The sequence below is a fragment of the Anabrus simplex genome, chromosome 1, assembly GCF_040414725.1.
Source record: "Anabrus simplex isolate iqAnaSimp1 chromosome 1, ASM4041472v1, whole genome shotgun sequence".
Lineage (NCBI taxonomy): Eukaryota > Metazoa > Arthropoda > Insecta > Orthoptera > Tettigoniidae > Anabrus > Anabrus simplex.
In genome coordinates, this window is record NC_090265.1 from 1,232,187,423 (window position 1) to 1,232,210,867 (window position 23,445).

Here is a 23,445-nt window from a genome sequence, read left to right on the forward strand (position 1 = left end):
TATCCAACGCTAAGCGTGACAAACGACTGACATGAATACTTCTGGAGATACTTATCCGACTTGTAATGTACTGTGTCATTTATCTTTTCTTTCGAAGAAATGCAAGCGGTTGAATTATAACTGAACGTGGTAATAAATGTTGAGGTGACAATAAGTAAGGAACAAAATAACTCATCTCAGGTAGTATGAGTGAATATTAATTTTCTCATAATTTTAGTAATTCGACAGTTAATGGTTGATAGATGTATAATGTTTACAAAATGAAGCTTAAAATTAGTCCCTGTAGCTTTTATGAAAGATACGTGAAAGTAAATAAGAGTACGGAACAATCAAGAATATTTAACGCTTTGTTTTTGCGATAAAATAAACAGGATACCCATAGTCCATTAGTAGGGCTAAGACTCGCATGTTGCACAGTTATTTTTAATTATGGTGTACATCAAACACTGTACTTCATACATTATATCTACTAAATAGCTGGGAAAGTTTACATAATTACTGAATATTCTTGAGTGTGGTGGTCTATGTGTCAGACGAATATTCCAAGGAACTATATAGGATACCACAATGCCAGTCAATGGCATTGCCTCTTCATTTTCCTCCTTGCTTGTTCTTCCTTTTACGTTAACGCAAGTATGTCAATAATGCTGTAATTAGTGTTTCTTGATTTTAAAAAAATGGAAAACTACATATATTCGTATACATTGCCGGAGAATAATAAACGACTTTTTACCCTGAGAGGGTTGGTTAAGCGGTATGGGTTGTGCAGCTGTGAATTTCTACTCGAGGAGGTAGTGTGTTCGAATTTCACCGCAGGCAGTTCTGAAGATGATTTTACCACCCCGACCGCTACCTTCACTTTAGAAACGACTTCTACCTCAATAAAACAGTATTTTCATCGTTTTCAGATGTATCGGCTTAAGTTATCCTACTTCAAATTTCTCCATCGTTTTTATACTGCTGTAAATTTCAAACTGGCACTTTTATTGTTTTGTTTAAAAGAATACATCCAGAATAGCCTGCATCAACTTATTTATAGTTAAATGTACATTCTCCGTCCAGGTTGAACCGTGCCCTGTTGCCGACGTTTCGAACATGTTGCAGTATTAAGTATCAAGAGTGAAATATCACAATTTAATCTGAGATGATCCTCTCCCCAGTTTGTTAAATATCGGCTGTTCATACTTTTCATTACGTGGCATGTTCTGCTCGGTTAGCGTGCTGGCCTTTGGTCACAGGGATCCCGGGTTCGATTCCCGGCAGGGTTGTGAATTTTAACAATCATTGGTTAATTTCGCTGGCACGGGGGCTGGGTGTTTGTGTCGTCTTGATCATCATTTCATCCTCATCACGACGCGCAGGCCGCCTACGGCTGTCAAATCAAAAGACCTGCACCTGGCGAGCCGAACATGTCCTCGGACACTCCCGGCACTAACACCCATTTTAGTACGTGGCTTGAAACGTGCCTAACATAGACCATTCTTTGGAAAACAGCAGTAGGCCATTTTAGAAGTAAAACATTTGAATGGAGCAAAATATAGATTTGATGGTCACTAGTTATTTAGTTATTCCTTGAACTGAGCATAATACGATCGGCATCCCGTACATCTTGTGAATATGAACCATAACGTAGATTCATATAGTAAAAAGGAACGGTAAGTAAGTAAGTAAGTAAGTAAGTAATATGTTTTATTTATCCTGGCAAAGTTAGGGATGTACTCCCTTTCTTACACTTAACCAGTCTTAACCTAGAACACTTAATAATAACTACTGATGACAATAATATGATAATATGGACAAAAGTAACAGTAATACCATTAACAAAACTAACCACACTTTAAAAAAATATCATATCATCTATATAATATAAATCGTACGTAAAGTGCAGAATATAATTATGAATAATGAGTACTAAGAATATAACTATGAATAATGAGTACTAAGAATATAACTATGAATAATGAGTCCTAAGAATATAATTATGCTACGAGGATGCATAAAGTCTGTGAACCAATTCATTAGGTAGATCCCTGAGGTACAATTAGCGATGTGCAGAACTGGACTTGCGGTGGATATGTGTTCAGCCTCTCAGTGCTGAGCGGTAATAAATCTCACGTCCATACATAACAGATGCTCTAAGATAGTGATTTTTACTCGGAAAATATCCGTTCAGAGAGAGAAGCTGCATTATTTTACAAATATATCTCGACACTTATTATCCTTCCCGGAGATATAATATAACTTGGAAGATAAGTAAGAGTATGCGAGCAATAAATACAACAATAAACAAGGCCTGATAATAGAAATGCTATAATAAAAGTCGGGAGAGGATGAGAATGTAGAGTTACTGATATCCCAGTCTATTAAACGGACTAGCGCTCTTTGGTTGAACATATGGAATACTCATATACGGTATTAACTACTACACCGACCCCCTCCCCACCCCCGCAAAAATATGCGCCACGCTGGTGACGAATACATAAAATAAAAGAGAACTACTAAAAACTCGCTCTCAAGAGGGAGAAGGGGCGTGGTTAGTTCAGTGACTAGGCTGCTGGCTTCCCAAACGGAAGGCTGAGGTTCGAATTCCAGTCGATTCTGGGATGACATTTTCATTTGGTGTCAGGAAGGACAGCCGGCCTTAAATCCACAGCCTAAATCAACATGAGCCTGGGTGGCTCCAGTGACCCTAGAGATGTGTAGGATAACCTAAAGAAAGTTTTAGTTTAGACATTAAAACTTTAATTCCTTCATATTCTACATTTAAGTTGCTCGGCTAGTATTCCACGAGAGTTCATAGACATAAAGACAATAAATATACAAGTATTATAAATTACATATGAATTATTGGCATTCAGTTCTTCGTGGTACGACAATTTTAAAATATAGCATTTCTGCCAGTAGAGAAAAAACTATAAAAGTTATAAATATTTTTAAAATGACAATAAACCAAATTTTAAGGTATATACGGACAATATTGATCGAGTAAGTTCAATTCTTTTCACCTCAGTTTTTCCTTCAGCGTTTATTCCCGATCCAGCCAAAATTATTAGCAGATGTCATCCGTATAAGTAGGTCTACTTGCGATAGTTAGCTTCAACCTAACGATGCAAGATTTACACCATAGCCAAATTAAGAAAGGATACTGCCTTTAACTGCCTCGACAATAACTACTCAATATTTTACAAAAGGAACCCTAAACTCCGTTATAAAGTAGTTATGTTGACCAGACATCATCAAAATACTACCTAAATTTATTGATTTCGGATGTCCAAGCAATATGTAAGTCAAACTCAGACGCAATCGATCGTTTTGTACAGCTGTTATGTTAACACGTATTACATACTCTACATACAGACCGATCGCCCCTACCAACTGCAATCTAACGTGAGGCTCTCTTTGTCCTGCAGTTAGTTACCTGTAGGCTACCTGCATAAATCACAACTTCCGACACCACATTCATTGGGAAAGCAAGTTCCATCTCAACGTTAACGTAACGAACTTTTAGACTTGTATTAATTATCACTAAAGGTTGTCAGCTCGTACACTGAGGTACAATATCGAAATTTTATATTGTAAAACGAATAGCTAAACGTACTCATCATCCCATAATATAAATGAAAAGGGAAGTTCAATTATTGTTTACAAGGCAGATATTCATGTTTAAGGTGTTGAAATGTAGAAAGAACAATAGTCTACTTATAAATATAATGCGATCACTATTATCCACGTCTGAATAAACTATATCCTATACTTAAACAAGCAGGAGTAATTATGACTGAAGTATATTATATTAACAATATGTAAACACACTGACATACTGTAACTTTAGGGGGTACGGTATAATGTTATTCTCAGGTTCTAGTAATCTGAAAACTTTCCCTGTGGTTACTCGAAGGCAGTGGCGTAAGCAGAATTTGGCCTGGAGGTTAAGAATAATTAGAAACGTAATTTACAGATATTTTAATTAGAGTTACCTTACTACTTGAGGGCAACATAGTGTCGAATTCACACTACTTACTTGTTCATTGAGCAGTTACAAGAATTTAAAATTATAGGCTACTTTCAATAGGCTTCATCAGAGGAACGTGTTTTAGAATGCTGAAATGTATTTATTCATTATTATTATTATTATTATTATTATTATTATTATTATTATTATTATTATTATTATTATTATTATTATGTTTTATTTAGATTGACAAACCGAACTTCTGGTGAGTAATAGAACAGAAGCCGCACAAACTGAGAAGATGGAAATCAAAACCATCTCCGGAGGACTCTTGGTTAAAATTAGCATTCGTTAAATATTTTGAAATAAGATAGTTATTGAAGTCGGATACATTGTCCAATAGTAAGATTTTAACCCAGTAATAATTTCTATTACCCTAAGTAAATAAGCTTTTCACCTGCAATATTACTAAACTCTACAGTAAAGCTTCTTGTGCGAGCACAGACATACATCGTACCGTTTTAACAGTAAAAATGAAATGGCGTATGGCTTTTAGTGCCGGGAGTGTCCGAGGACAAGTTTGGCTTGCCAGGTGCAGGTCCTTTGAATTGACGCCCGTAGGCACGTCGTGATGAGGATGAAATGATGATGAAGACGGCACATACACCCAGACTCCGTGCCAGCGGAATTAACCAAGTATGGTTAAAATTCTCGACCCTTCCGGGAATCAAACCCGTGATCCCTGTGACCAAAGGCCACCACGTTAACCATTTAGCCACAGAGCCGGACGTTTTAACAGTTAGAAAACACTGTACAGATTTCTTTTGTTGTTGCTGTGAACATTGCACTTCAAATCCCACTTCGAAGTTCTTCCAAATCCAGTCTACAAACAAGAAAATTGACTAGAAAATACATGAATCAGAACTACACAGTCTTCTGTACAGTCATCCATGTCGACACATGATGACTCGGGTGGAAAAGCCAAATTCAAACTAAGGCAATGGTGGTTATCTGAGACCATCCTAGGAGTAATGATGTTATACTGTACAGTGTACTAAAGAAGTTGCAGGATTGTGACTAAATAAAGACCTTGACAAAGCTGGGAGATGGTCGGCTGACAATGGTAGGATGGTAAACGAGGTGAAACGTCAGGTTTTAAGTTTCACCAAAAGGAAAAGTCCTATCAGATTTAATCACTGTATTTATGGGTTGAAAGTAAAGCACCTAGGTGTTAATCTATGGAAAGATAATCATTGGAGTAACCACGTTAACATGGTTATAAATAAAGTAGGCATATATAGCTCTCTTCTTATGGCTATGAAGGTATTCAAAGTTTGTGGTATGTATGTTAAGGAGAGCGCGTATAAGTTATAGCGTATAGGACCCTCACCAGGATTATTTGGTTCAAGAACTGGAGAAGATCCAAAGAAATGCAGCACGATTTGTTCTGGGTGATTTCCGACATACGAGTAGTGTTACGAAAAATGTTGTAAACTTTGGGCTAGGAAAACTTCAGAGTAAGGAGAGGAGCTGATTGATCTAAGTGATATGTTCCGAGCTGTCACTGGACAGATGGCGTGGAATAACATTAGTAGACGAATAACCTTGAGTGGAGTTTTTAAAAGTAGGAAATCATAATATGAAGATAAAGTTAACTCAAGAGGACAAACTGGGGCAAATATTTGTGTATAGGAGGAGGAACTATGAATTAGGAGATGTTCAATAAATTTCCAACTTCTCGGAAATAATTTGCGACATCTCTAAGTGTAGATGTGGTGATTACTGATGACGACGATTACTTCTAGCGCCACACTCTGTCAATTTTCTACAAAGGGATGATAAATGTAATACACTCAGTGACCGTTTGTAGGCAACTGAGATAATTTCTAACAATGAAATTATATTTTTCCTCTTGAATATCGATTACCACCGTTACTGGTGGAATTTAAGAAAATAAATTACTCCATCACTAGGTAGCCCGAAAGTTGAAGCAATAAACGAAAGATTTTGCTTCGCTCAACTTCATAAAGCGAATACCTAGCGCACGAACTTCCATTTATCTTATTGGTGATTCTTCGCAAAACAAGGAAATTTGATTATGCCATTAACCACTGCTTTAATAAAGCAACCGACACGTCTGCAGTTCACAAAATTGAACTTTAAAGATTTGTTACCATTTTAGATTAGGTAAATGTACAATACACTATTTTTATTACCCTAAAATACAATACGCGAGCATCAGTAATCTATAACGATGAAAAGAAGATAATGTGAGTTCATGTATCTTTCAGCAGGGTTCCCATCGTCAACGAAGCACTCTCACCCTTTCTCACCTTATCAACACACTCGCCAGTAACTTACTGTGTAAAGGACCAATGAAAGAGAAAACCATAATAAAATCCGTTGTAGGTGCGTAGCAGAGCTGTAACCCCGGACCCCGTCAGCCATCTGCCAACGCTCTTAATGCTTACACCCGCTGTACATTGTCAAACCCTGATGCATCTTGCCAGCTGGTTACATCCGTACCCCGGAATAGTCTTCGATTACAACAACGGAGTATCAGCCACACAATATTATGAACTCACCAAATGGCTCGATACCATCACAAGAAAGTCTCACAAATACTGCAACCAAGTCACTGAGAAATGTTCGATAGACTTTCTCCTAAAAAGGACAGTTTTATGATGTATCCTTGACAGTCACAGTACATTCTCTAGTACCCAGAAGACCCCACAACAGCTTAAGGGAATTTCCAAAACTTGAGGAATGCGAAGAGCCCACTGTACTCAGGGAAACAACAGCCCTCCGGATGTCGTTAGGCAATATCGTTGTCGAGGAAGTTCAGGTAACCCCACCCCGCTGCTTCTAGTATAACTTCCTGTAAAACTGAACCCTCCTCTTCCTTCTAGGGCAGGTTACTCAATAAAAGGACACACAGTACAATCCAAGATCTGCAACTTAGTAATCTGCTTGATAAAGGTTCGTAACTTAAATTATTTTTGCTAAAACTTTTATGGACATCAAAAAAGACATTTTACTGAATATTTTATTAATCTGCACGTGTATTATCGATTGGAAATTTCAAACCTTGTAAGACAATCCTGGCAAGTTTTCGATTAATACATTTAAACTTCAAGGGTAATTTACTCAAATGATTTCAGTATAATCCCTGAGTTTATTAAGCAATAAGTAATACGTTGGTTATTAGACGTATATCATACAAGGAAAGATATTACACTAGAAGCAGAACTTTGAAATATTCCCAATAACCACAAATGATCATGTTCATAACTGGAAAGAAATCACAGACAATACGCAGTTCAAAACGAATTAAACAAATGTTTAACGCATGGTAAACCATATTATGTTGGTAGAGCATTGGACTTGAATTTCACCCTAATACTATGAAGAATACCAATTCACATTCCTCCACACAGAATGCTTCCCAGTTTTATTGAATTACCTGAACGCGAGGAATTGCGAACATGCCATTATAATTTTACTTATTTGGAGAATCGCCTTCGGTCGTCCAAACTAAAACTACTTCATAAAATAAAATAATAAATAAATACTGTTGTGAAATGGAACAAAATATTGTCTAAAATTCAATAGAGATAGCCAAATGATTGTCCGTGGAATCGAATGCAGAAGGTCGCAAATACATAATACCGGTATAAGTTGTGATAAACGTTCAGAAATTTACATCTCGCCCGAAAACTACGCCAAATCAGGGTAATTTCCAAACACTAAACAGCATGACTACGAATTTATATTCCCTGTATGATGGATTAAATACTGCACTAACTCTTCGGTAGAATTTCTGAAATCGCTTGCCACAAGAGATTACTTCGATAATTATGCCAGTTACGATACCGACGACAGTTGGAAACTATGAGACCTCCGTAGTAAGTCTCGTTGGAACACTTTGATAGTAGACAACAGTTCCCCTGCTTGCATCATTATAATGTTATAAACTACCGTCTTAGAAACTGACTCGCGTATTATCAACAATTAAGCCTGTTACACGAAACAATTATCAATAAATAGTTGCGGCCTTATGAAATACCTGTGATCAAGTTTCATTTTGGTGAAAAAAAATGGACCGACAGTATTTCAATGGATTATATCGTCCTTGCAATGGCCAGATCTTAAAATATCTGCCTTCGTGTGATTCAATACAAACTTCGATATTTCAAACATCAGAGCAGTATGACGAGATAATTGAATCGCACAATATACCGATAAAAATCTGTGTGTGCTTTCTTAGACACTGTCTGATAACGTAGACCAATTACTGACTTATATTGTAGCTACCAGCGTTGCTCATCAAGATCTCAAGGCAATTTCATTTGCATAGAAATTTGGAGTTATATCTAAGACAGAACAGCTAATAAATATTTCGCATTAAACGGTGTTGAACTCCCTACATTGAAGATATGTCCTACCAGTTAAACCCTAGGTTAATATAGGTAATACAGTTTCCTTCTTGGTACATCTCTACTTGTCTTTGGGAGACTATAAAGGGGAGCTTAAAATAAATTTGAGAGGGCATCCTAGAGGTTAAGTTCGAATAAGAGAAACTGTCCTGATGGACTAGAAAGTAGGGCATACTTACTAGCCTGTGTATAGTGATTCTTAAACAAATACGAATGTAATTTTTCTATTAATACCATGCGTCTCATGTTCGAAAGAAGGGCAATAAAGGAGGCGGTACTATGAAAAGTACCGTAGTGTCAGATTCACGGAGGAACAGAATCCAATCTTTATCACGGCTATATTATATGCCTACAGTCCGGCTCCATGACTAAATGGTTGGCGTGCTGGCCTTTGGTCACAGGGGTCCCGGGTTTGATTCCCGGAAGGGTAGGGAATTTGAACCATCATTGGTTTATTTCGCTGGCACTGGGGCTGGATGTATATGTCGTCATCATCATATCATCATCATCCCGACGCGCAGGTCGCCTACGGGAGTCAAATAAAATACCTGTATCTGGCGAGCCGAACATGTCCTCGGACACTCCCGGCACTAAAAGCCATACGCCATTTCATTTTTTTTAAATGCCTACAGCTTCCCATATTAAACCAATGAATCAAAATGTTCTTCTTGTCTTTGAAAATTAAGATCTTACTACAAGAGCGCTACCGAAAATCGAGAACTCTTCTGTGCAACCTTCGTTAAGGTAGATGTTGCTAGAAGCAGATCGGGATCCCTATCTCTCTACGGACGAATATACCAGTAATGAAGTAATCATCTTATAGCCCTACGTGCGTCCCTTGACCCACTCGATTGTTATGCGACAAGACAAATAATATAAATGCAAGGACGTTCACATGTACTTCAGCATGGTCCTGTAAGACAGTCATCGTTCCCGTTTTTGCCTCTCTCACTAATTCTACAAGTCCTACTGTGTCGACTATGAAAGAAAATGTCAACAGCTAACATCACAAGGAAGGCTAAATCCTTGCGGCCCCTGCAGAATTTACTACCCGTTCATATTGTTTACTGATGTGGCACTCAAATAAAATAATTAAGTCCAAATGCTGTATAAACAATAGGGGCTTGGTACTGAATTTAGAAAACAACCCACATTATTTATGTGCAGTTCAATATAACACTTCTGGACATTAACAGGTAGTACGCTATACGTGAAGTGCTTAGCACCTACTATACGCGAGAATTCCATGATTACAAACTATTTGAGCAGAAGTGTTGAAAGGAGGATGTAAGCACGACTAAGGTGTTGTAATCTTTAATAAGAATAGCTCGTGAAGAACATGCATAGACCTGATATTAAGTAAATGTCACAGCGAGTAACACCATTTAACCCTAGTACTCCAGTGAAGTTCTGTGAGAAAATCCTGGTGAAAGTAGCGTATATTGTACGTGTTATACGGATTTATTATCCCGTTTAGACTCTATAAACATCGTATGACTGCGACGAGCAAGGGCAGGATGCGTGGTCCTCCCACATTAACCCCCTAACACGATACCTTTTAAACATAATAAATACTGGTAATACTCATGCAACTGGAGGGTATACTGGACATGTGTCCTCTGATTATAACACAATACAATACATAGGCATAGTGACTAAACACCTTTCAGAAAAGATGAAAATTCGTGGTCATCGGGATCTCTGTACGTGATTTAGCATCTGGAAGAATTATGATAAAAGAGATGCTACAATCCAGTAATCAACAATACTGGAGCAATTTCGCGGTGATGAGATGCAGAATTATTGTAGAAGATGTATGAAAGTAACCATTAATAATCCACACCGTGGTGACTTTCACTGCGCATATCAAGAGAATAAGATGAATAGGCTGAAACAAAGGAGGAGATTACTCTCATCACGCTGAATATTTCGACCCCAAATGAACTGGTACAAAAAACTAGAATACTGAATGTTAAGAGAATACGGAACGACTTCAAATCCAAGAAAATCTCAGTAGGCCTAACTGAATTGAAAACTGGCGACCAGCAAGTTAGCGAAAGCAAGGTCAAAAACCTATCAGAATGCGTAGCTCGAAGATTGAGTTCTGATAAGTAAATACACGTACGGTGACACAATGTTTCCATATCTCGGATGTTGAATTAGTAGACTGTTACAACACACATTACGAGTTCTGATTAAGTTATAGTTCTGTATAGGCTAATGGATATGGTACAACACTATCTTCCCAGTTAGCACCTTTACTATATAGTATGTCTAACTTTAAGCACTCATTTTACATTCAAAACTAGAGCATCTACGAAACTGAAATATTTATCGCCTGTCCTAGGCTGTAACTTATTAATCACCAAGGGGCTGATGACCTAGATGCTGAGTCTTCAAGCATTATATTGAATCAGTGAACATAAATTTATTTAATATCTTAAAGGCAAATGAATAGATATACATTAGAATAATACTATCATCATTGGGAAATAGTGGCATGGTACAGCACTCCACGCAGCATTTTACGCAGATAAGGTGAATAAGTACGCAAGACTGGAATACGAAGATCAGAACGTCCTCCGCCCACCACAACAAGAAAGTAGAAGTTTACGAAAAATCTTAAACATGATAATAATATTCAGTAGAACTCTGAACGACTATACGTTATTCATTCTTAAAATGTAATATCTGTATCGTACTACCGTAAATCAATACAACTTTTGAAGGCAAATTTCAACCCCCATTCCTTCGTTTTCCCCTTCTACATTCATACCCGAAATAACCAAACTATAGACTACACTTTGAAGCAGAAGGGGGCAACAAATAGTGGTAAAAATAATCCATCACGTTCCGAACTCACGAAAAGAACTTGCATATTTATAATTGGGCGCTATCATGTACTATTTTGACGACATAAAACCAAAAATAATAAGTCTAGAAGGATTCATTAAGAACATTGTGAAACACACTGCTCCAGCCGTAGTTCTATGATACTGGTCAAGTAATGTACTCACCATGCGACGCTGCCGACGCGGCGTAGGGCGAGTGCATCTGTTGATGATAATAGCGCGCCGCGGCAGCCCGGTGGTGATGGCTACCGCCCCCTTCTGCAGCTACCGCCGCTAGACTCGAGTGATGGTGAGCGGCAAAGAACGATGACATGTGTTCAGCCACGGCCGACGACATATCCTGATGGCCATCATTCACCGAGGAGGCTCCGGACAAGAGATTGTTCGGATCTAGTCCTCCACTCATGTTTCCCTGACTATTGGAACCGGATGGCGAGGACTGGTGGTGGCCTACCACCCCCAGTCGCGGTGTCTCGTACCATCGGTGGTGATGGTGATGTCCGTTTTCACTGGCGGTCATATCCATGATTGTTTACACTCAACACTGTCTTTCCACTAATTAATCAGTTTCAAAAATAACTTGAGCCAAATTTCCTAATCCACCACCTATGTCGTGAATTTCTTTCCGTGTAAAAGGATGTCCCTTACACTATTACGACAAGAGAATAGTCGAAAAATAATGTTTATTAAACATTGTGCTTTGTCAAATAATCACCAACAACTTCTTATCAAGAACACGGCACGGAAGTATTCAACAGAGTTTTTCACATTGCCCACCACTTCGCAGTTTTTAATGACAAGTCTTCATCAAAACTGTCCACCTCATTGCGATCATTACTACCGTACGATGATGTTCTGAAATGAAACTCGACAATGTTAGCTTCTTGCTGTTGAGCTTAATGCGAAGCAACAATGGGAAGTGAGTGATGGAGATTCTGACTTCAACAACTAGAGATGATTATCTTGAAGCAGCAATCAAATAGCCATGCAGTCCATCCTCCTCCAATGCATTGTTGACCGACAATGGGAAGAGCTGTAGCACGGACATACTCTGTTGCGTGGAGCCGGGCGCGATCAGTGGCCTTACTGTTGCTCGACTGAGGCAGACTGCGGGTCGGCTCCAGCGGACATCGGCCTGCACACAGACAAAAACAGAGTTCAATAAAACTTGTATTCCAAATTTAAATACAATAAATAAATAAATAAATACATAAATAAATAAATAAATAAATAAATAAATAAATACATAAATAAATAAATAAATAAATAAATAAATAAATAAATAAATAAATAAATAAATAAATAAATAATAAATTCCTTAAAACTCACATTTCAAACAAGAACATCAAGGGAATGAGGAGTACTATAGTAACATTTGACAGTCAACGACTCGTAATCAGTGATATCATCGTAGATAACAACACTAGTCTGTGGAGTGATTAGTGAAAGCAACCAGCTAGATTGAGAGATAACATACATTTTCATTAATCTTATTTTTTGTCATCCATTCATTCAGAAAGAATAAAAAATGTATATAAGATTGGATACAGAAATTGGCGAGAGACTTTTAACAAAAAGAAATTGACGTTACAATATCCTAATAAAAATATCTCGGTCCACAGTGAATAAGACATGTGATCATCATCGTAAAATCGAGATATTTCTAAAATACCGTACCATCCTATTTCGCAAAAAATTCTGTTAAAAAAACCATTTAGATTTGTACGAAAGAATCTTTAGCTTTCAACTAAAATGCAAAATTATTATATCTCAAAAAAGTACTAATCTGCGCTAAATACATTTAAACATCATCTATAGCCTATAAACTAGCAAAAACAGTAAACAGTTCTAATACAATGCCAATTTGAAAACGAAGGTTGTAGGTTCATGTGTGCTGGTATGATATCAGATAATAATAATAATAATAATAAACAGAAACAAACTATCAAGAATCTTGTAACAAGGACTATTGTTTATAACTAGTGTGACATTCCGGATATAATGCACATAGAGATAGTGATGAAACGAGTTTTTCTCTTTGCATATGTATAGACGTAGGTGCGGTATCTTCGCGTGAAAATTCTATGTACGGAGCTCACGACAATCTAACAATTCAAGTGTCATAGTGTAAAGTTCCGTTTAAAATTCAGCCATACATTCAAGACTTCGAGGAGGGTAATATGCACCCCGTCCTTTTCTGACATTCATAAATACAAGAACGTCGGAAAAAGTCCGCAAACTTCAAAAGAATTCTGCCCCCAAATTAAAAGCCACGCCTTCTCATTTGCAAGTTCAGAGAGATTCGTCTTCGAAGAAATTCCTCCCGTAAATCAATAATCTAATGATATTACTTCATACAATGTTATCTAGGTAGAACTGGAAAAGAAACGCAAGTGATATTAATAGTAGGTTATTGAGGAAATATATATTTGAACCGTACTGTGCTTGAAGATCAGGTATTAACATGTAGACAGTCACAGTAGAATTTGAGATAAGAAACCTGAGCTGTCATTCAACGCTTATAGGCACTTGAGATCAGATCATAATGCTCGATTAATTTATTAGCTGTCTGATAAAATCAATTACGAAACCATAAAGATAATATCGCAAACGACCTTGAAGTAATCAGGTTGCTTATCTACGCAGGCTATATCATTAGTAAAACTGTGATGAAATTATTCAACTTTGGATAGTTATAAATCACTTAGGCATACTGATTTTGGATATTCCTTTTCGCAGTAACGTGCCTTTCGCCAGTAAATTATCCTCAGTTATTTGCGGCATAAATAAATAATAATTTAATTATTTCTTAAACTGTAAACACTACAAACAGTAAAATGACTTTGCATACTGTCACGTCAAATTATTTACATAATATAGTGAATGTGAAATAATTAGTAATAAAGTCATGACAAACTAAAACGTAACGCATACTTTCTGGAAATTTTCAATGAAATGGATTATTAGATCAGATTACAACATTTCAGATATTTTAAATCAGTATGATTACAGTATGATGCAAATAGATGATTTCGAAACAATGAAGCATCCCGTAATTTTAGCAAATCTATAATCTGTCATTATTCTACCTGTCACCGCACAACTAGAATCTCATTAAAATGACAACCAATTTATTGCAATACCGGTTACAGTCCTCTTATATTTCAGAAGAAAGTGATTAAAATCAAATATAGACCACTAAATTCATGCTGACGGAAAATATACACCTGCACACGAAGTAAACAAATACTTCTACGCGAAACAAAAATAAAAAGTACACTTCTGTAAATGGCTAGTGAAAATAGTACGTACCTTCTAATTCAAATTCGTAGGTGCACAATATCCACACGTGAACCGATGTTACACAGTAGCCCTCATCAAATAACAATTCACAGTATTCACACTTCGAGATTATTTTTTCGTTTTAGGTTCGAATGCTGTTATTGAAATCAGATTAAAAGTTCGTTCGATTAAATAATATTCGTAGAACACTTCACAGACAACACGATTTATTTAAACACCCATGACACTTATCACAATCATTTATTTATTCTTGAGTGTTCACTAAATGCGGGAATGACTAGATTATAGTTGATGATGATGCCAGATAAGTGGAGTGTAGCCGTGCGGTGTTGTTCTGGTTCAACTTGGTCCTCAGCTGCTATCATGTAAAGGCCCCGGTCGCTTCGACTCACGCGCATCGGCTATGGCGCACAACTGAACCCTATACTGATACACAGGTCGTCACAAACCCATTATACTCACACTTCGGCTATGTTCGTTACTCCACTTCGACTCACTTCGGGTTACCAGGACAACGCCTCCTGGCTATATACTGCTAGTACTGCCTACCAAAGGGGGAATTGGCTTTGTAACTTGGCAGTTGACAGCCAGACAAAAAGCAACCATATGAAAGGCATGCATCGTGCTGGTCGTATACAGAGAGAATACAGAACACACCATGTTACATGACAGTCTAAGGATCTAACTTGAAAGAACAGATAACTTATAATCATTTTGGTAACTCGTAAGTAGGATGTCCATTTAATAAAGTTAATAATAATAATAATAATAATAATAATAATAATAATAATAATAATAATAATAGGCTTAAGAAGAAGAACGTACAAGCAGCGGCAACAACAACATTGATTAACTTTCGTATCCCATAGTTGATTCATCCGAAAGGAAAATAATAATAATAATAATAATAATAATAATAATAATAATAATAATAATAATAATAATAATAATAATAATAATAATAATAATAATAGCAACAACAAGAACAAGAGAATTGATCAGACAAACATTAACTGACACTACTTCCAAAGTTAAATTCTTAGTGGAGATATCTGAGACTTTTGATGTCAACACAGGAGTTCGACAAGGAGATGGACTGTCACCTCTCTTGTTCAATCTTGTTCTAGAAAAAGTAATCAAAAGCTGGGAAAAAGAAGTCAAAGGAATAACTCTTGGTAGACAACTGAAAAACAGAATTCACGTGCGGTGTCTAGCTTTTGCAGACGACCTGGCAATTCTTTCTAATAATAGGCAAGAAGCAATCCACTCCCTCAAAAACCTACATGAAATTGCAGCCAAAACAGGACTTAAAATATCATATGAAAAAACCCAGTGCATTGGAAGGAGGCTCTCGGTTTCTAGATGGGCAAGCTATGATGACTAAATTTGGACAAATTTCCCAAGTAAATAAATTCAAATACCTTGGAGAAATCAATCAACCTTCTGGATTAAATCGTGAAGCAAATAAGGAGAGAATTACTAAATTACAGAAAGCATATCGAATCACTTGGAACACATAGGCTATAACAAAAAATCCGTATCTCGGCAAACAAAACTAAGACATTATAATACAGTAATAAAACAGGAAGCATTATAGGCCCTACGCATCGGAAACCTTCATCACTGGCGGTAGGTCACTGATAAAAAATATAGAAAAGCAAGGAAAAACAATTTTATGGAACATTTTCGGCCCAGTCTGTACAGAGGAAGTATGGATGAAAAGGACATCTCATGAAATGTACTGCCACGCTGAAAAAATCTCAGACACTATCAGGAACAGGAGGTTGAAATTTCACGGTCACATTCTCAGAATGAACAATGATAGACTGACCAAAATAATTCTAAATCTTGGCCTCACACTGAAAGTCAAGAACAACAGGCTAAATGAAATAGAATCAGATCTTCAGGAAATCACCATCAACCAGGAAACTGGGAAGAACCGATCTGCTTTCAGAACAATGATTAATAATCATTGTTTCGCGGAGACAAAAGCTAGAACTGATAAAACCTGGACAGAAGAACGTAAGAAGAATCTCAGTGAGAGGATGAAGAGATTTTGGGAAGAGAAGAACGCAAAATCATCAGCTAAGTAAGTTCAAGCGTGCTGTTCAGTAGGGCATAACGGTGTGAAAAAAAAAAGCAACAAGAGGAATAATCTTTCATTTATTCTGATTTCTGATTCTAATTAGATTAGAATTATGATATTAATTCATATAATGTTTTAAAACCACAAAGGATAATAAGCATTTAGCCTACAAATAAATAACACGCTTAAATTTAATCAATACCGAAATGATATGAATGATACTGTCAGTAATTCCCGATTTAGGGACTGATCTCGTACAATGACTTCGAGGATGGTTCGTTGTTGACAACGCAACGTCAGTAGGCCTACTATTTTTCATTTTTTGTATTCTCTTTTATTTTTGTTGTAAGTTTAATGTTAATAGTTCATTTACTCTTATTACACCAAAGTGGATCAAATAACCCTTTGGGATTAAATAGAGACACAGATAAAATTCCATTTCACCCACATTTTTCATTTTCATTTCAGGATATATTTGGATTCATTATTACAACAGCAATTCGTATACTTTTAGCCATCATCGAACCATGTAGGCCTACTAGGAGATCCAGTCAATTTCATTCCGGGCATCTCTACAGTAGCACTGCCATACTGATCCTGCATGAAAATTTATCTTTGTAGCCAATGTGCGATTCTACTCTGAATTCCTAATAAACTAGATGATGTAGGCCTAATTGGATAAACCCAACTATATCTGACATAAACTTGTAAGTTAATCATTAAGCTTATGAATGCAGATGTTTTTAAAACATAAGACTGAAGTTTAAATCTTCTGTTAACATTAGTAGTTTTAATACACTAGGCGTAAAGGACTGGAGAAAACGTACAACGCTTTAGTTTGAAAAACAGAAAGATAAATGTAAATACGACTTCCATTCTAAATAGCCTGTATTCTTCTTTTTTCTTTTTCTACCACTTTTCCCACGCTTGTGGAGTCACGTGTGGGAATTGTGTCGCACATGTGGATTTGGCCCTGTTTTATGGCTGGATGCCCCTCCTCACGCCAACCCTATGCTGAGGGATGTAATCACTATAGCATGTTGCTGTGGTGGTTGGTAGTGTGCTGTGTTGTCTGAATATGGAGAGGAGAGTTTTGGAATAAGCACAAACACCCACTGTTGGGACAAGCACCAATACCCAGTCTCCGAGCCAGAAGAATTAATCAAACGCGATGAAATGAAATGTCGTATGACTTTTAGTGTCGAGAGTGTCCGAGGACAAGTTCGGCTCGCCAGGTGCAGGTCAGGTCTTTCTATTTGACTCCCGTAGGCGACCTGCGCGTCGTGATGACGATGAAATGATGATGAAGACAACACATACACCTAGCCCCCGTGTCATTGGAATTAACCAATTAAGGTTAAAATCCCTGACCCGGCCAGGAATCGAACCCGAGACCCTCTGAACCGAAGGCCTCAACGCTGACCATTAAACCAAGGAGTCGGACTACTAAATAGGCTGCATTAAAACTAAAAAAAGAATTAACTGTAGAAATAGTTCCTATGCGTTCTTAGGAGCCGTTAACAGCGTATGTAAATGATCCAAAATTTGAATTAAGATAACCTAAGTTATTCCATAACACGCCTAATAAACCGTCGTTTGGAGTTTGTTAGTTTATTGTTTACTGCAATATTTGAATTATAGGCCTAGTACCTACCTTATATCAAGTATGAGAGCGCTTATCTCAGTACTAGGCCTATTACTTTTGCAGACTTGAGAATAATTTAACTAAGAATAAGTACAAGAGGATGACTACCAAATATTACCATGCAAAGGGAATAACAGTTTCCTTTACAGTATTTGATCGACACACCTTACACTTCGAATGATGGATTTTCTTGAAATGTCATAACTTTTTTGAATGCTACCTCGTTTGATTTACATAATAATCCTGAGTTTTCAGTTGAACAGCGCGTGATAACATTTTCAAATTGAGTGGGTGGTCAATTGGAACATAGCTTTTACATTTTTGACCTTCAGTAATTCGGTAATTCGGTAATTTATCCCGTATTGACGGACTGAAAGCCCGAATTGTTATAATGTTAGTTTTTCCACGTTCCTTTTCAATTGAGAGGCTGATAATACCTCTATGTTGCTCACAAAATAACAATCACTTCCAATATCACTTTCAAAAGGCCAACAACGTTAGCAATACCTAGCCTACTTATTTCGTCGCTGTTCGGGCAAAAGGTTAGCCTAAATCTCACAATGCTCTTCCCATCCATTATTTTCCTTAAGACCGGTCACGCCTCCCAGCACATACGGATATTTAGTCCATCACGCCTCCCAACCATACATGGATATTTAGTATCTAAATCGGAATAATTTTCGTTGTGTTCATTTTCCTATCCTAACGTGTAAAGGAAAATGAACCTTAAGTACATTATATTGTAGGAGTGCGTAAATAAGTCATGCAAACATACATTCCTAGAGGGCGGTAAGGTAAGGTTCATTTTCCTTTATACGTAAGTGTACATTACTCTCCATCTCACAACACTGTACAGATTATTTTGTGTCGCTCACAATCCTGTAACTTATTTACGACTCTACAGAGCATAACATCATTCGCAAAAAGCTTTAGCTGTAATTCCCGTTCTCTACTCATATCATTTGTATATCGGCAATGAATCAGGGGTGCTCTTCGTGTTATATAAAGAACAATGGTGCTATCCGATTGGCGGAGAATATGTTTGTTTTTTGAAAAAATGAGGTTAGTTTGTTACTTCGGGCGCGTGATTCATATTGACGAACTCGTCGTATTTGCTGTGCCAGAGAGCAAATCGCTGCCCGCTACTGTGCTTCAGGGAAGGGAGGGGAAGTGGGGCGCGCGAATGCACAAGTTTCTTCGTTGCACAGAATATTATCCTTGCCTCTTACAGGCAATATCCACAGTTTGTTTATTAAGCAGTCGTAATTGAACACACAGTACAAGAACACACGGTAATTAAGACGCACCTTTTGGTCAAGGAATGCACCCAATCGTTTCTCCTCTCGTCTATGGGTCTGAATAACTCTCTTTATTGTTTAACATGCGAGAAGATGCAATACTGTCACCACACGATTGTGCATTCCTTTACTCACAACACTGTAAAAGGAATGAAATACTGAACGAAAGAAACAATGGTTCGGTTGTAGTAAATCTTCAATATCACCCGTTCACCTCCACCCCACCTCTACTTCAATCTTTACGTAACAAGAAAAGCCCACGAGAGTTAAATCGGCCGAGCGCGGAAGCGATTTAACTGGCCTATGATGAGCCATGGCCTACCCATATCCCTGGATAATGATCATTTAAGTGCTGCTTGACACGGCGATTGAAATGCAGTAGAACGTCATTACGACACAGTCAATTCGCTGCCGAATACCCAGAGAAACATTTTTCAATAATTCAGGCAGTGGTTCTGCCGAGAAACGTTAGCATTCCTCATCGTTCAGGCGTGGAGGAAGGACATATGGCATAAGTAAATAGTCACCAACAATACCGGCCCAAATATTGACACAAAGCCAACGCTGAAATGAGCGCACTTTTGGTCACATGAAGGGTTTCTTACTCCCTCCTTCACGCAACGCCTGCCAATGTACACGAACATTGAATGATGAGGTTAACGGTGGTTAGGTTGCCGGACACTTTGAATCAGTGCGGCCATTCTCCCGTTGCCATTTGCTGCGGCATTGGCTTGGTGCATATCAGCCATTTCTTCGTTGGTGTACGGAAGTGGAGCCATTTTCACCAATTTATACCGCAAACTTTGTAGATAATATGGACACAAATCTGTATAGTGGTTACTGGGGCTGGGAAGTGACTGACTGCGCTGAATGAACGGAAAATTTGTGCATTCGCACCCAGCATTATCTCCTTCTCCGTCTATCATACACACCACTACCCCTCCCTTCCCTGAAGCACAGCAGTGGGCAGCGATTTGCGCTCTGGCACAGCAAATACGGCGAGTTCGTAAAGTAGAAGCTCGCGCCTGGAAGAAACCAAGTAACCTCATTTTCTCGGAAAGAATTTTTTTTTTCCAAGAATCCGACTGCGCCTTCGTTCTTTATATAACCCGAAGATCATCCCTGAATTTTTGTCGGTGTAATTTAAATAGCCTATATACTGTATATAAGGAAACATAACAGAGCCTATGAAGTAGAGGTTAGGTTCCTGTAAACAACAAGCAGCATAATCATCATCATCATCATCATCAAAACACAAGGTTTTTTTGCTAATTGCTTTACGTCGCACCGACACAGATAGGTCTTATGGCGACGATGGGACAGGGAAGGGCTAGGAGTGGGAAGGAAGCGGCCGTGGCCTTAATTAAGGTACAGCCCCGGCATTTGCCTGATGTGAAAATGGGAAACCACGGCAACACAAGGTCTGCACCAGACTAGAAATAGTCGCACGAAATTATTATATTATTATTCACAAACCACTAAGAGCAGACATATCCCTTTGTATGGCAGGGTGAATTCGTCGCTGTTCGGGTAGAAGGTCATATCTCACAATGCTCTTCCTATCCATTATTTTCCTTAAAACTGATCACGCCTCCCAGCCACATATGCATATTTAGTCCATCAGAACAACATTCGTTGTGGTCATTTTCCTATGCTTGCGTATAAAGGAAAATTAACCTCAAGTACATTATACTGTAGGAGTGTGTAAATAAGTCATGCAAACATAGGCCTACATTCCTAGAGTGCTGTACGGCAAGGTTCATTTTCCTTTATACGTAAGCATAAGAAAATGAACACAACGAATATTGTTCTGATGGACTAAATATCCATATGTGGCTGGGAGCCGTGACCAGTCTTAAGGAAAATAATAGACAGGAGGAACACTGGCACATACGACCTTTCGCCCGAACAGAGACGAATTATCATGCTGCAACACAGATATTATTAGTGAAGGGTTGCGAAGTGGCGAATAGTCGTGAGTACTATCCTGGAACCGACACTCTCGACTCCAGTGTCGACTCCATTGATACACTAACGCCATCTTTCAATTGCTTTGGAACTGCTTGTATGTATGCTTGGTGATTTCAATGCTCACATTGCTAGAGAACGGAAATATAAACACATCTTTAGAAATTTCTCGGCACATTAAAAAACAAATGTCAATGGACATCGCTTGATCAATGTATGTGGAATGGTCAACCTCCAGTGTCCACGCACTTCATGAAACCGCCGCGGAAAATGACTTCATGGAAACCATCAATCAACCACACAGCGGAATGATAACGAATGATAATAATAAAAATAGTAGTCATAAACTCCGCCTGCAGCAATTACTGGGTGGATTGAGTAGCTCAGTAGTTCCTGTTGCCGGTCCCAAGCCCTGATAAAGAAGAAGGGTAAAAGATAATTCGGCTTAGAACATCTAAACAAGCACCCTTTAACTTCAGCAAAACACCAGCCGTGTGGACTAACAACCCTTACGATGAGAGTGATTTGAATCGATAATCAGCGACTCACTAGTCTTGGGCTCATACCCGCCAGCCAAAATCAACCAAGAAATTAGCAGGATGGAATCACAAGCGATTAAGCAACTTCCTCAGGCCTTAGCTGAGAATAGCGAAGGCAAACCTGGTCATTCTGATTCTGGGGGACCAGAATATCATGCCGGCAAGAATCGGAGCTCCCCAAAACTCCTCAAATCAAGACGACGCAATTCATTGGTACGCTCAATCTTGAAACAGTGACCAAAACAGGGAAACTCACGATGCTGACGGATACCTGCGATACATTAGGAATTCGAATTCTTGCAGTACAGGAAACCCGATTTCGCAATTGTGATTACTTCGATTCTAGTGGATATCGCATCAACAAGGGAAAACCTGCAATCAAACAAAGAAACATTAATCTACATATGCTAGGAACCGCATTTCTAGTGCACAACAGTATCCAGAACTCTGACAGACTTCACATCACCGTCGGAACACCTCTTCCTACTCACAGTTAAATATGCCAATAAGGCCTACACACTGGTAAATATACTGTATATGCCCCAGTTAACAATGATCCTGACAAAAGAAAAAGTGGAGAAGTTCTGTTCACAACTTGAATGAGCACTCATCAAGGTCCTTCAACACCACGTCAAGATCCTCCTCGGTGATTTCAATGCTCAAATCGGCAGAGAGCGGAAATACAGACAAACATTGGAAATTTCTCGGCACATAAAGAAACAAATGCCAATGGACATCGCTTGATCAATGTATGTGGAATGGTCAACCTCCAACTAATGTCCACGTACTTCAAGAAATCCACACGGAAAATAAAAAATGAAATGGCGGATGGCTTTTAGTGCCGGGAGTGTCCGAGGACATGTTAGTCTCGCCAAGTGCAGGTCTTTCGATTTGATGCCCGAAGGCGATTTGCGCGTCGTGATGAGGATGAAATGATGATGAAGACGACACATACACCCAGCCCCCGTACCAGAGACATTAACCAATGATGGTTAAAATTCCATACCCTGCCGGGAATCGAACTTGGGACCCATGTGACCAAAGGCCAGCACGCTAACCATTTAGCCACGGAGCCGAACACCGTGGGAAATGACTTCATGGAAATCACCAATCAACCATCGGAGGAATATCAAATAGATCATGTAGCAATACCAGAAAATTCTCTCCGGAAATAATGAATGTGAGGGTGCGCAAGAGTTACGTAGAGTCCGATCACCATCTCTCACAGATCAAAGTCCGCTCCATACCAAATCGAAAGAAATGTCGATCTAAACTCTAGGCATATACCCAGAATACTTTAATGAACATGCTCAGGAATTCGAACAATCACTGGAAATCAACACACAAACATGGGAAGAACTTTGTG

General features: G+C 38.3%; 1 protein-coding gene across 1 annotated transcript in view; it reads right to left on the bottom strand.

The window, feature by feature from the left end:
• The window catches only part of LOC136877834 (GATA-binding factor C), a 581,506-nt gene extending 569,740 nt beyond the window's left edge, over window positions 1-11,766 (bottom strand). Inside the window, exon 1 of the mRNA XM_067152035.2 lies at window positions 11,414-11,766. Coding sequence (XP_067008136.2) covers window positions 11,414-11,766 — 353 coding nt within the window. The remainder of the gene's footprint in view (window positions 1-11,413) is intronic.
• Between the last annotated feature and the right edge of the window lie 11,679 nt (window positions 11,767-23,445).